Genomic DNA, 15,832 nt, shown 5'->3' on the forward strand with positions numbered 1-15,832 from the left:
TCCCCAAGACATGGCATAAAGGGCTGTCTGAACTTCCTCCCATGGGCCAGGCCAAGTAACCCTACCCTGTCGTCATAGCAGTCAGGGTCAGCCCCGTCAGCACAGCAGGCTTCTGTCAAGGAGACAACTTCCTTCACAAGATGACTGATCTGTTCAAATGTGCCACTCGGAAATTTTCTGCTGTATAGGACCATTGATCTGAGGGGAAATATAAAGTCAATATATTAATTAGAATTAAATTAAGTTTTTTTCACATGTGCACAGGTGAAAATATAAAATGAGTTCAGTTTTTTAAAGGATCACTGCCCACATTTTCTCGACTCCTGAAAAGAATATAAGGCTGCCTTTAAAACCAATTTTTGTCCTAAGTAGATTTACCTTGTAAAGCAGAAGTTGGACTTGAGGGTTCCATTGAACTAGCCTCACGTTCTTTCCTCTCTTAAACCTCCCCAAATGAACCTGTTCTGTACCTTGTTGCCTTTGTTTGCCAGTCCTAGCATGTACTATTTGCATTTTAATTTACCTTAGAAAACTATGCTTACTTATTCTCTTTCAACTCATTCCTAAACGTACTGGTAACAAATTCTTAGACCATAGTAACAACAGTTCAACTGGAATCTTTGGATGTCCTCCATTTGCCTGGGCTCTATCCTCTTAATCTTAGCAGAGATCAGTTGATCAGTTCAGCTCTTCATGCTGAACTAAAGTTACCTCACACACATTTTCATTCAAGGTCAAGTAACCGAGAGAGTGGGTGAATACCTCATACTTACAAAGATGTGAAGTCATCTTTTCCCAGACTGGTGAGTTCCTTGCAAACTTTATCCTTCTCATAATCTCGTCCTGGGAACCAAAAAATAGAAAATTTTGTATTTATTCCCTTTTAATGAATGTGACATTAAATACATATGTATAAAGGAATCCTTCACATGACTTTTCTGTAGTGAAAGTAGCATTTTCTCAATAGCTATATACCATTGCATTTTGGGGTGCCTTTCTAGCTGTTTTATCAAAATGGATCAGAATTTTACAGCATACTACAAATTTTAATGGACAATAGGAAAAAAGAGTGAACTAACACTGAAAGTATATCAGTCAAGAGTCAGAACCTATTGATATGGCGATTATTTTCCTGGGTTCCATCTTATTATAATGCTAAAATGGGACATTTTGTCCCTCCCTTCTTTATCTCAGTTTTAACTAAGGCCTTGAAACAAACAAGAACAAACAAAAAATGTAGAGTCTGTCTACATTCCAAAGTAAAGAGTTAGCCTCATTATGTGGGACCTTAAAGGAGGTGTGTGAGAGTGAGTGTTGTGTCACGCTTGCTCCATTACCCACCTCCAGACTCTATAAGTAAAAGCTAGGAATTCAGCTGAGGGAAAAGATGAAAATTAGGCAAAATATTTTTTTGAGAAAGTTGGCAGTGTGGTGGGTTTGGAGGAATGGTGGGGAGTGCTTCCACTCACTTCAAACATAGTGGGAGGGACTTCAAGGAAAACACTCAGATCTTGGTAGTTTTCCCTTAGAGTTTGGGGTACAATGGAAGGTGTCTGATTCAGACTGGAGAAATCTAAAGAGTGAGGGGACTGATTCAGTGGCTTAAGGAAACACAAGAGAAGGCTATGAGTGGGAATTAGTGCTGTGGCTTATGGACCTGATATAGATAACGCAGGAGAGCAAGCTGGCCTGGAGTTGTCTAAAATGTTCCTGCTCCCCTTCTCCCCTTTCATTCTCCCTCCCCTCTCTCCGCCTCTCCTCCTCCCCTCAAAAAAGGGCTATCTAAAGCACAGCAGGGCTGCCAACAGTGGGACACCTCCATTGCAGGGGCAGACAATTTGAAAATCAGAGGGCCAAAGGAAAGTTTTAAGGTGCCAGCTGGATGTGAGAGATCCCCAGGGATCATGGGAAAGGGATCTCCAAAGAAGCCACAAACAGAAAATGTCAACATGGAACATCTCCCATAGCCAGAGGACAAAACACTAGTTCACAAAGCTGCCCACTGAATCGGGTTTTCCTGCTATTTACTTCTCCTGCTAGCTTCTTCCTTCCCTGTGTTTGAGGAGCCAAAAGCAGCCTAGAGTGTGAGGAAGGAGAAGAGGAGAGGAAGCAGAGAAAAAGAGAGGAAAACGTATATGTCTCCATTTCCCACTATAGGCAACTGGACTGAAACAGGCCTGATCTGGGGGCATAGTTTCAACTTTAAGCAAATTTACAAACTGTTGACTATTTAAGACAAGCAGATAGTCCCACATCTATGATGAGGTAGTTATTTAGTGCTTCAGAAGGATCAGAGGACTTTTTATTTGAGAGTGAGCAGAAAAATCACAGAATCTACTGGTCAGTCCATTCACGTGACTGGGAAGAGCTAGTTTGCACAGGAGGAGATGAGTTTTCTATTGTTCGTGAAACCCACTTGTTCAACACACCTATTCCACACATAACAGGGTGGATACATGGAAAGTAGTCAATATTTTTCTTCCTTGATACGTATTTTATGCAAATAAGTCTTGGAAAATTTCTCATACTTTATATCCTTTGGAAAGAAAAAAAATAAGAAGTATATAAATGGCTCTGTTTTTGTTCTGAGATAAGTGATTTTAACTTTTAGTAACTTATCTTCCTGGCATCAAATATTTGAAAATCCATCTCAGGAGATGGCAGTTGCTGTCATGCCTTTTTACCCCCAACTGTTAGGGAGGTCATCACCTCCTTAACAGTTACAATTCTGTGGAAGAGTGACAGTGCATAAGCCAGGACAGGAATTTTTGTTTTATGGTTCGGAGTGCAGGATAGGGTGGTGGTGGTTGGATATAGGCTAAAGAGGTGTTTCTTCTTCTTTAAAAATAAATCTGTTTAGGATTTGTTAGATTTAATGGTGAAAATGCCCGATACTGGTGAAAATTGCCTGTAGAGGATGCTGTTGCTCTCTGTATCTTTTAGGTGGAAAGCTCAAAGTGTGTTACTGAGATGAGAAGAGTCAGAATTGAGGAACAAAGACATTCTTAAGCAATACTTTGTAGTAAGGGACCAACTCAAATACCATCAAAATCACAGAAAAAACCCCACATGTTTCAATCTCACATTATCTTGGAAACTAGAACAAATACAGTAGGATTGGTAAAGCTAATAGTCAATGGAGTACAAAAAACCACTTGCAGCAAACCTCTGTTATATCTGAGAACCTTCACATCTAGTACACTTTCTGGAATTTATTGACTAGTTTACAAGGTTGAATATTGTCTGTTTCAAAAGGTCAAAATAAGGCAGAAAATTTCTGTTAATTATTAATGGTATTCTGTGGGATTGGTGATTAGGACATAGAGGGGAAGAATTTAAGGTAGAGCTGTCCCCTGTAACATTAGGATGTCAATAGAGTTGTTTTATGTTGTTCTTAAGGTAGAGCTAGGAAAAATGGCTGCCAATAGATTTTGGTTCAATGTGAGAACTTCACTGTCACCATGATTAAATAATATCTGAAATGATAAACAGCTTGAAGAAGTGAGTTTTTGAAGAAGTGAGTTTTTTCCAGAAGTGTTTTGTTACTGGAAATGTTCAAATGGGTTTAAATAATCATATATGTTAAAGACTCCTGATTTTAGTACAAGATTGTATCTTCTTGATCTTTAAGATCACTTACAAGGGATTATAAAATAATCTCTTTTAGAAGTAGTAAGAAATTATATGGAATCTTTTTTTCCCAAAGCTCACTGTGTTTACAAAAAATAGCTCTAATAAGAATCTTCTGTTTTTAATGCTTAGGAACTAACTTTGTTTAATAAAATCTCCCTATTAAAGTGCAAAGATTATTTTTGTTAATACTTTTGATTGTAACCATTCAATAACATTCAAAGTGAGAGCCGCACCTCTGATGATGAACGTTTTGAGAAGTATTTTGTTTCTAGCCTTCCAGGTTCAGATTTCTTACTTCACCAAAAAATTAGTTTTCGTTCAGTGTGTTGCAGGAATGTGTGAGTACGTGTGAATGTAGTAAAAATGGCCACTACAGATTATCCCTTGTTAAATAGCTTTAATTAAATCAACTACTTGTGTTTGCACAGAAGTACATTAGAATCCACAGGCATTACTTAGAACACAAAATTATTAGAGAAAAGTGGAAAACTAGATTCACTACACAAGACTTAAAATGGTTTTGGAACCATTTTTTGCTGCAACATTCAGCCTTGGGTATGACAGAAGCCCAAAAGGGAGGCATTGAGAAAGTTCAGAATTAAAATATAAGGGTAAAACCGCTCATACAAAACCGATCTGTAGAGGAGGCTGTTGCACCATGTATCTTTCAGGTGGACCGCTTGAAATATATTTCTGATTAAAAAAAATATTTATTCATTTATCCAAAGAAAACATATATAGCTTACAAGCCTAGGCAAATATGTTAATCATTTTCTCATCTTCCAAAAAACAACAAATACTGAAGTTAATTTGCAGTGTGGTTGTTTAAAATTGATTTCTCATTCCAAGGAATACTGCTTAATATTTTTTTCATGCCAGTCGAGCTTGCTTTGACTCATATGATTAAATCCTATCTTGAATGAATTGTAAATGACATACTTTGTTAATGTGCTATGTGGTTATAAAGAGGGTGGTCTGGACTTTGACATGGCCCCTGTAAACATTGCATAATCTTAGTGACACTGGTGAAATCTTTTTCACACAGTGACATCTCAACAGTAAATGTTTACAAATTTCATTAACAGAATTTTTGCTTTTTGTAATAGCATGTCTTATTTCTATCTGCATTGTGAAACATTCTGATTAGCCATGTCTGATTCTGGACTTTTGAAAACAAATTTGATTTACTTTCAAGAAATCTTTAGTGCTCCATGTAACTCACCTCTCCTAACACAGCTGACAATATTCATTCATGCATGCAACATACATGTTTTGAAGATTTACTCTGTGTGAGGCATTGGGTTCAATGTTGAATTATGATGGAGAGCAAAATAGACACATCTCTGCCTTCATGGAACTTTCAGTCTAGTGGGCTGAGTCAATAAGATACTCACTGTCTTGGTATAAACTTTACTAAAATAAGTATTTTGAGTGCTTTAACTTTTTTTAGAATCTTTCTCTAAAACCAATTTGGTCACCTAGAGAAGCTGTTTATATACCATTGAACTGGATACATGCTTATACAGAATCCTACGAACTGTCTTAAGTTGCTATTTCCCATTGTTTTTTGAAGAATCATGGGGTTTTAGAGCTCTGTTGGAATTTTATAGTTTTGAAATTTTATTCCTTTGGCATTTTATTTCTGACAGGATCATCTGTATCAGAAAAGGTCAGTATATTTGTTTTTGATTTTTTTTTTTAAACTTTACCTTTTAAGAATATGGTTTGCAGTGCTTATTCAAACAGTCAGGCTAGATATTGGTGATTTCAGAGTAGTGGCTTTTACTTGAGAAATTAAACATTGCTGGACTGGTTTAGGAAGCCAACCTGATTATTGGAGCTAAACAAAATGGTTGATATATCATTAGAAACTCTGTCAATGAAAAAGTGACAATGGAATTAACATTTATTTAATTTTCAGGCTTTTAAAAAAATTCCCTCTCCATTGATATTTTTAATCATATGAAGCGTTAATATGGCTTTTCACGTCGATACTAATGTTTGCTGTCAGGTGTGCAGTTTTCTGAGTCTGAGTCACTGGAAAGAAATTCAGTTCTTTAAATTACTAAACCTAGAGAGCTACATGACATCTACAGATTAACAAACCTAGAAGAAATTAAAAAATAATCCTAAAAAATATCTTTAGGATGCCATTACTGGAACAAAGAGAGCTTCATTTCAAATCTTGAAAATTCAAAAACAGTAATAGATATAAGGTCAATGGGTCAGTTGCCCAGAAACTACAGTTGCAATATAGGTGGCCTGATGGTCACTCAAACTACTGCCCTTGGGTTCACCATGGGTGGCAGCCTATGTAGATGCTACACTCACCAAAGTCCCACAAGAGGCATTCTTCACCATGCAGCTCTTTCTACCTCCCCTTCCCTTCATAGGTTGGGCATCTTGACATCTACAAATGCTTTTGCAGGGGTGAAAACGGGTGCAAGTTTCCCTCTCCCACCTTTGGGATGGGTGAGGGTGATGTTCCCTGCATCCCAACTTGGAAACAATGCATCGCAGGGTTTAGATTTTAAAGCAATACAAGAAAAAAATAGTATCGTGATAATGGTTCATATTTGAGTGTGAACAATTTGGCAGGTACTGTTCCAAATATTTTTACATACTATATCACAAAAATCTTGAGATTTGTAGTTATTACAGTTCACCTCCTACATTTACTACATATTTTTGTGTCATTTTAAAAACTTCATCTTTATGTATAAATTGTTTCTAGGGAAAATTGTGTTAACATCCAAATAATCAATCAACTTTTTGAGCTTATTTTATCTGTGAGTTTGAGAATTATTCTATTGAAATTTAGTTATTAGGTTGGTGCAAAAGTAATTGCGGTTTTTGCAATGATTTTTAACCTTTTAAACTACAATTACTTTTGCACCAACCTAATATTATTCTTTTCATGGTATTGAAAGATTCTTTATTATTCCTGACCTTCTGAAGTCTTCATTTATTACTACCAGTCCTGGCAAAGTTCATTCTTCCTTTTCATATTCCCTTTTTAAAGACAAGCTTGCAAGTTTGTTAAACCTTGCAAATAGAACGGTAAGCAGTTTGGCTGAAAGTCTCAGTTCAGTGTTTTGGTCTCTGTAGAGACAGGGATATGTAATAACTCACTAGGTATTTGCTAACAGATCTTAGAGAGGAGTGCAATACTAATCATGTTTCCTTTAAGCAGAATTGTCTTATTTTCTGTGAAAGTTCTTTCAATGCAAAGATCATATTGTTAGGTCCCGAGTGCCTGGCACAATTCTGGACAGATATGAGTACTCAAAAAGCCAACTCATTAAGCATTTCTTATGAAATCTGAAGAAAGTATTATTCAATAAGGAATGGCAAAATCATATTTCCATATTGTATACTTTTGAGATGATAAAAACAGGAAGAGGTGATGATTCTGCTTCATTAGCTAACCATGTACTCTATCTCTTAAAACAATTCAGAAAATATTGGACACATGATTTTTTTTCACTGTTTCCTATCAATCCACACATCTCAATAGCTCTTAAAACTACATAATTTCCATATATACACTTAATCCAATGACAAGACTATAATGTTCATTTTTATCACTATCTGTCTCTATCATCATACATGGTTTTTGTCAATCAGATCTCTTGAGCCCATTAAATGCCTTTTTAAGTCCAGAAGATTACACCATAAATGGCATTATTTTGTATATGGTAAATTCCTTTTCAAAGGTTAGTGATCTTTTTTTTTAAATTATAAAAACTATTTGTATAAACTTTTTACAAGGCTAAAACAATTCTATAGCACATAATTGTTATGCTGAAGTATTAACAATTTTTTTTTACTTAATGGAATGCAATTTTCTAATTATGAAATTCCAGCGAGAAACTGAAGACTCATTATTAGATACTATCCAAGACACCAAGGATAGCATATTCAATGCCCTTAGGATGTGGGAACTGTGTAACTTAACATTTGATCCAAGTGAAGAAAGAAAAATGCCCAGTATTGGTTTCATGGTTCTACTTGAAAAGGGCCAGTCATAATTCAGCTCCAGGTCATTGTTGCCATGTGAAAACTTGGCCCTATTGCTACATCTTCTCATGCTTTTGGAGAAACTCGAAATCTGGATTTTTACGTGAAATCCTCAGATTTTAAAATGTTGACAACAAATCAAGTTAAACTTTAAGGACACCTTGCTGACTCAAACCACAAAGGCCAGAGAAAATACCCATGGCTGTTTTATCATGATTTAGGGATGAGATCCTGGATCCAGACTGCCTGGATTTGAATCCCTGCTAATAGTGAGACCAAGGTCAAGTTCTCTATCCTGTCTGTTCCTCCTCAGCCTTCTCATTTGTAAAATGGAGACAATTGTATTTCAGAGGATTGTTGTGAAGATTAGATTAGTTAATACAATGAGGTGTGATCAAAACATACAGTGAATGTTTAAATTCAAAAAAATTTATTACATTAAAAGACACATTGCCATTAATCCCCCTCAAAATAGTTCCCCTTACTTTGAACACACTTATCCCATCGTTCTTGCCACATTCTGAAGCAGTTCTGGAAGTCCTTTGTGAGTGTCTTCAGTTGTGCTGTTGTGGCTGCCTCAATGTCCTGAATCAGTTTGACTTTAGGGAAGAGCCAGAAGTCTCATGGTGCAGATCTGGTGAATAAGGTGGATGAGACACACCATAATGTTTTTATTTGACAGAAGTTGCTGTACACCAGAAGTGATGTGTGACACGGAGTGTTGTCCTGATGGAGGATGATTTATGGCACACTTTAAAACACGCCTTCTCTCAACCATAGCTCACATCCGACTGCAGCAAACAAGTTGAAACTTGTCACACACTGTTACTAAGTTTCAACGTGCCACTTCCCATATTGAAGATCCCTGCCTTTCCGTTGGATGGCATTTGGTAACAGCATTCACTGTATTTTGTGATCACAACAGAAAACCTCCGTGTCACACATTGCTTCTCGTATGGAAATTTCTGTCAAAAAAATATTACAGTGTGTCCTCCTCCACCATATTCCCCAGATCTGGCATGCGACTTCTGGCTCTTCTCCAAAGTCAAAAGGACCATGAAAGGAAAACATTTTGAATCAATTCAGGACATGGAGGCATAACAACACAATTAAAGACACTCATGAAAGAGGACTTCCAGAACTGCTTCAGAAAGTGGCAAGAACGATGGGATAATTGTGTTCGAAGCGAGGCGGAGTATTTTGAGGGGTTCTGATGGCAACGTGTCTTTTACTGTAATAATTTTTTTATTTACGCATTCATCATACTGTTTGATCACACCTTGTATATGTAAAATGCTTAAAATAGTACCTGTTCCCTCCACGGTAAACAGCATGTACTTGTCAGTTATTATTACTAGCTAAATTGAGTCAGTTTGTGATTATTTTTATACATTTGCATGAGACAAATCTCTATTGACCATGTATACCAAGAGTAAGTTACTATGCAAAAGAAAACTCTAAAGCCATCAATACTTAAGGAAAAGAAGTCTGGAAGTAGAGATAAGTGTACAACACTAATAGTGATCATTGCCACAGGAGAAATTGAAGCAAAGCATTCTGAAATTTTAGAATGGAAGAAGGCTTTTAGACAGCTTCAAGTAAAGAACTACTATACTAATTGAGCTGGACCATGAATGATAAGTAGGATTTTAACAGGAGTAAATGAATTAGGAGAGAATTTTACTTGAAGTTGGAAAATCACAAGTCATGTCTAGAGATTAATGAGGATAAGGAAACTGGAGTATGGGACTTAAACACAGAAAGGCTTGATAGTCAAACTTTTGCTTCTTTTTTTAAGATAATAGGTTATCTATTGAAATATATTCATGTAGGGGAATGACCAACTCAAGCTGTGTTCAAATAATAGAAATCTTGGATTTAAGATAAATAGTACCTTCTCCATAAAGCTGTTATATGAAACATGTTAATCTATATAAAAATGCTTAGCACATCTCCTGCCTAACATGTGGTAAACACTCAATGAATGTTAGCAACGGTTCTTATAGTAAAATCCAGCGATAATATATAGTATCAGATTTTATATTCCCTTATGATATAGATATATGATTCCTTTAGTCCTCTCACATGATAGGCTAAATTATTTCTGGTCAGAGGAATATGGAAAAGAAGGTAAAAACAGAAAACTCCCAGGGAGCAGGGAATTTAGTTAATATGTACCGCAGTCATTTCCTGGCCAACTCTCCCAACTTTATTGGATCTGGCCAATAAAATGGTAGTCTATCAACAATGAGATGCCTTGACTCAATGTTCCTTTTCTTCAGGAAGTCCCAGCTAGTCACAGGACCCAGAAGCGTACCACATTACATTTCTACTGCTATTGTAACAAACTGCCACAAGTTTAGTGCCTTAAACAACACAGATTTTTGTACCTTACAGTTCTATTGTGTAATCTGACACAGGTCTCAGTGGGCTGAAATCAGTGTGTCAGCAGGGCTAAGTTCCTCTTGGAGGCTGTAGGGAGGATCCATTTCCTTGCCTTTTCTAGCTTCTAGAGGTGGCCTACATTTGTTAGCTGTAGGCTACTTTCCTCCATCTTCTAAGCCAGCAACTTTGTGTCTCTCTGTGCCCTTTTTTTTTTTTTTTGTCACCTCTTTTCTGCTTCTCTCTTCCACCTTAAAGATCCTTGTGATTCCATTGGTCCCACCCAGACAATCCTACTTTAAGTTCAGCTGATTAGCAACCTTCTTCCGTCTGCAACTTTAATTCTCCTTTGTGATGTAACCTAACCTATCCACAGTTTGTGGGCATTAGGATGTGGACATTTTTGGAGGGCCCTCATTCTGCCTACCACACACTCATTAATATTTAAGCCTGAGGTCACACCCACCATCAGGTGATGAAACAGAAATTAGAATTGGGGTGGATTCGTATCAGACAGCTTGATCCCTAGAATCCCACCAGCCAGCTGCACATGCTCAAACCCATCATTTCATTAATCTCACAATAGTGATTCTGATTTTTTAATGTAATCAATTCATTTTTAGACTCCATCTATTACATCATGTCAAGTTTTATATTGTATTTTAATAATAATGAATTGGGCAAGGGGTGGGAGGCAGGGATTTGGTTAGGAAGACATAATAGTCAGGTAAAGGGGAACAAAGGCCTGGACTAGCACAGTGTGTGGAAATGTAAATGGAAACCTAGTAGGTTTGAGAGGTGGTGTTCACAGACTTTGAGAACCAGGCATATGCAGAAGGTAAAGGAGAGATGCAAAAGGAATACTGAGGCAGTTTCTACATTAGAACTCTATGTACAAGTCTGATCCATTTCAAGGCTGAATTTTATAGAATGTGGAAATGATTGAATATGGATAATAAGATGAAGAAAGAAGTCCAAGAAGGCTCTATAGGATTGAACATAAATAACCCAGATATGATGGTGTCAGGAAAACAGGGAAGTTAGAAGACAGAGCTAGTTTCATGGGATAGGGATAATCTGGTGTTGGCACCAGTTATGGATGATTCAGAGTAAGCAGCATGAGTTTCACTTAATTCCCCCTACACTGGTGATAGTGACAGGTATTTCCCTCTTATACTTGGTCGTACAGTAGCAAAATATTTTATCTGAGGGAACTCAAATAAAGGCAGCAATGCAAGTGATAGCATTATCTTTGTAAACCCAACTAATTAGTGTAAAATTCTGGTTCTGCCAGAATTCTACATTTTACAGTCTACATTTTAATTCATTACAATAAACAAATGAACACCTGGTGATAAGGTAAGGTGATGAATGCTAAAAAAAAAAGGCATGGTACAGGAATAGAGAAAAATGGAGTGGTAGGTGCTATTTGAGATAGGTTAGTCAAGGAAGCCTTCTCAGTACATGAAGTTGGAGCAAACACCAGAAGGAGGCGAGGAAGGGAGCTACATGGATTATCAGGGGGATCAGGGATCTAAGAGGAGGGAGGACTAGTACGAAGCCCTGAGGTACAGAGTTCATAGAGTATGGGACAGTGTAGAGGATAGTGTGGGTGCAGCAGGGTGAATGGGGGAAAATAGGAGAAAGAAAGGTTGCAGTGGGCAGAATTAATACTGGATACTGGATACTTTCATAGATAGTAGAGGAGAGAGTTATCGATTCCTTTTAAGGATTTCTTCATCTCCTTCCTATATCGATTCATCTGTGGCCTTTTAAAGAATGTGCACACTTATCCCTACGCCACACACATGATGATGGGTGCACACCAGGCATCGCACATCGCAACAATGAAATGTGATATTGTTAGTGCTGTCCAGGAAGGTTAGCATTGCTTTTGATGACGGAGTTAGCTCCTTTTCTGGCTTTGGCTCCTTTTCCTTTCCCCTCTTGGCTGAGACTCTTTTATGCTTTTACTCTGGCTTCTTTGTGAACTTGGATCGGACCATGCTTGTTCCTAGCTCAGGACTTTAACACCTGAGTTCCTCCGACTTCAAACTCACTTCTAGATCTTTACGTGGCTGTCTTCTTTTCATCATGTAGTTCTCACATTCTACATCTTCTCCTCAATAACCATATGTAGGTTTTACAGAAAGTTTATAAAGTTATTTGGAAAAATAGAGAGGATATCTACTTATCCTAAGTTATTTCTCTCTGGCATTCTGTACAGCTATGTTCCTGAATCAAACTTAGGACAGCTTTGTTTTTCAAGTGGTTACTGATGAAGGGGCGGGAAACTTGTAAAAAAGAGAAACAGTGATTCCATGGTGGTTTGGGAGATTGGGATAACCCACATTGTCTAAGGCTGTTTTGACAAGCAAGTGGAAGAAGGAACATATAGCTCATCCACCAACCCAAAGGGGGTTTTCTTTCTGTTTGATATTATTTAGTAAAAATGTATGCTGAGAATGAAGTGCTTAAAGCAAAAATGAAAATGTTCTTAGTAAATATCCTATTCTTGCCCACAGCTTGTATAAACTATAATGGTTTATTTCCTGTTAGCATTATCTCCTTGGTAATTGTATAGCTGTGTCAGCCGTCTTTGTTACTTGTGTTTTTTTTTTGGGGGGGAGGAGGAGAAAGATACATTGAAGATTAGTGCTACTTCCATTTCAGTCCTGGGGAAAGAAGCCAAGTGGAGGCAGCTGGCAAACACCGCCTTTTTGCCTTTCAAGGGGTAGCTAAAGTGGATGTTTTCTTATGACACCGTCTAGATTTGGCACATTTGATAAGCCGTCTCTCCCCAGATGTGAACTGAATTCCCAGTGCTGCTTGATTAAAGAGGACTGGCCTAACTGGAGTTGATGTTCATGTTAAGCTACAGCAGTATCAATTTCCAAAGAATACTTTCATGGAGTCTCGGCATTTTAGGTAAAAGCCAGTATGCTTGGGGAATTCTGAGTTAAATAAGGTTTCTTTCTGGTAGGACTTCTCAGACAAAACCATTGGGACAATAAAGGCATTGATTGTGAACTAACCAAGAAGGACTAATGCATGTTTTATTTCTTAAATGTGTTTGGCCATATGAACTTTTTTCCAAGACAAGTCTTGAGTGGAATGTACTTTGGAAGAGGTATTCTAAACAAATGCTGTAGATGATCAGGTAGCTCTCCAGAACTGTAACAGGCAGAGAGAGCTGCAGCCCAAACCAATCCCTCACCATCCAAAGCTCTCTCAACTCCTTTATCCATATACTTTGTAACTTCCTGCCAGAGGGCACTTGCCTAGCTTCCGAGTAAACCACTAACTTGGTATTTGGGTCATGCTCAGGCCTTATAGAATAGAGGACTGATGAGTCAGGAGCATCATTTCCAAATGTTGAATATTTGTTGCTTATAAATATCTGTCTCAGAGAATATCATCAGACCTATGGCACATGGGTAATTTGAAGTTCATTGTGAAGTTTATACTTTCAAGGCAGCTGGCTTGAGGTTTTTAGCATTCATTTCATCAAAGCCAGAGAATACAGGAGGATGTCAAAATAGAGGTTGCAGAATAATCTGCTATTTTTCAAAGGACACCGTAAGTCTTTGAGGTGAGACCAGTGTACACTTATTGAGTCAGTTGTCCAAAATGGTCACTCATGTCCCATATTATGGAGTCTGCATATAATTCCAGGACTGGACCTTCTCTCTTTTGAACATTCTGAACTAAACCTGCTTCCGTAGGAGTTTTCAGGTTCATATCTGCTCCAGGGAAACCTTGGGCAAAACAGTAAGCTTGTAAGGTTTCTTGGGTCTTGGCGTATTCAGAGGTCTTGTAAGGGACACAATTTATTTTTCTTATCTATACCCCAATATATCTCAGACTTTGTAGTCTCACATAAAGATCCATAGCTTATTTAAGAATCTATGGGTGAATAAGACAAAATTTTAAATAATTTGAATGATAAAACTAAGATCAAGGAAAAGTGAAAGTAAAAAGAATAAGAAAATGTCCACAGTAAGCTTATTCATGTTGTAGTTAATACCAATAATTCCTGGTACATACATAGTACGCATACTTTATTCCAATGGTTAAATACAGTATTAATATGAATACTAATGTATGATTTAGATGAGATTATTAGCTGAAAGCACTAAATGAAAGTTAATTTTTCAAAGCAGGATGAATGCAGATTCCCTTAGAAGCATTAAAGAATCAGCCAGGAAAGTAAATTGAAACTGATTATAAATTTTGCAGCATGGGAACTTTCCACAAAGTTATATGCATAATTTCAGCTTGTATCATTTAAAAAGGTTTTAAACATTGCTAAAAGATGGAGATACCATTTGAAGAATAATCTTAATAAAAAATATAGCTCAATTATCTTTTAATAGTCATGTTTCATAGCTATTTAATTATTTTATTTGGGATATTTTAAAAACCATAATGCATTTCCAAATATTACACATACAGGAAGGATTTCTTGAAGAGGATCAAAGAAATCTCAGTTGACCTCATGCATCATTGATATGGTATATTATGCTTTCAATGGCAATAAATATTTGAAGTCTGAAAAAATGTTCAGTGATGTTTCATAGCCTCCATTTGCATTATCTTTTAACAACTAAAATGTTTCTAATTTCAAACCATTCTCTCCATGTTTCAAAAAAGCAAGAAAGGCTAACTGACAAATCATATAATCTTTCCTTCTTTCATGAGATTAACTTGATTTCTTGGCTATTCCAATTGAAGGCTACATACCATATTTGAGCTCAGACATGATTCTCTCTGATTCTTCCCTTTCTCCCCAACATATACACAAATTCTCTTGTTTATCACCATTTGTATAGTTTTTTAAAAAGGTAACAGAAAATTAGACTAGTAAGAGTTCTCATACATAGTCACACCACTGGAAGTCTTACCTCTCTCTAGAGCATGCACAAATGCTACAGCCAGCAGGAGAACCAGGACCTTCTTCATTTTCCTGCCGGCAAGACCTGCAGCACTCCTGTTTCCTGCAGGTTACCCAGTAAAAAATGGCAGCCCAAAGTAATCAATTCCCTTTTACTATTTCCCAACTATGAACTAATCAATTATTAATCTCTACACAGAAGAAAGGGCAGTCATCCTTGGCCCACAGAGATAAAATAATATCAATCAAGGCAAATAAACACCCTGGGGAAAATGCAGTGACAAATCTGGGAGATTTTAATCATTAACTTTGTCAAACTGAAAAAGAGTCAGGGTATACACAGATTATTTTCCACTGCTGCTTTTTACTAACATTTATTTAATTTATTAGTGGGTACATCCTGCTTCTCCTTTATATGTCTTTTTTGGACATTCCCTACCTTTCTCATATATAAATAGAAACTTGGAGGTTTCTGTGTTTCTCTTTCCCTCCCTTCTTCCTTCTCTGTTTCAACCTACTGCAAATAAGGATTACCTTAAAATACTGCAGACTAGTTTTTTTAAGTGATAAGGGGAAAAACAAGAGTGAGAAGCCAATTTATCACAATTGCTCAAATCCATAATTCAATGTTATAAAATGTATTGAAGGGGATGGGATAGTACTTTATATTTAGGTTCTATATTAAACTTTTTGAAGCTACTGAGATACAGACACACGCACATGTGCGCACGTGCACGCACACATACACACACACATAAATGTATATATACACACACATATATAATAACTTTTCTTGAGGCAAATGACTAGAGAGGTTAAATGACTGTCCCCAAATCACAAAAGTTATCTTGGACTTTCTATACCTAATTTAAAGTTCTTTCTATTAATACCATACCACTAGTT

At 36.9% G+C, this 15,832-nt stretch overlaps 1 protein-coding gene across 1 annotated transcript in view; it reads right to left on the reverse strand.

Moving 5' to 3' along the window:
* The window catches only part of GC (GC vitamin D binding protein), a 38,011-nt gene extending 22,914 nt beyond the window's left edge, over positions 1–15,097 (reverse strand). The window contains exons 1-3 of the mRNA XM_019720975.3: positions 14,940–15,097; positions 774–843; positions 66–198 (exon numbers count right to left, since the gene is read on the reverse strand). Of these exons, the coding sequence (XP_019576534.3) occupies positions 66–198; positions 774–843; positions 14,940–14,997 (261 nt within the window). The 5' untranslated portion in view covers positions 14,998–15,097. The remainder of the gene's footprint in view (positions 1–65; positions 199–773; positions 844–14,939) is intronic.
* Between the last annotated feature and the right edge of the window lie 735 nt (positions 15,098–15,832).

This window comes from Rhinolophus sinicus, chromosome 1 (assembly GCF_057876585.1).
Source record: "Rhinolophus sinicus isolate RSI-liver-muscle chromosome 1, RSI-T2T, whole genome shotgun sequence".
NCBI classification, from domain to species: domain Eukaryota; kingdom Metazoa; phylum Chordata; class Mammalia; order Chiroptera; family Rhinolophidae; genus Rhinolophus; species Rhinolophus sinicus.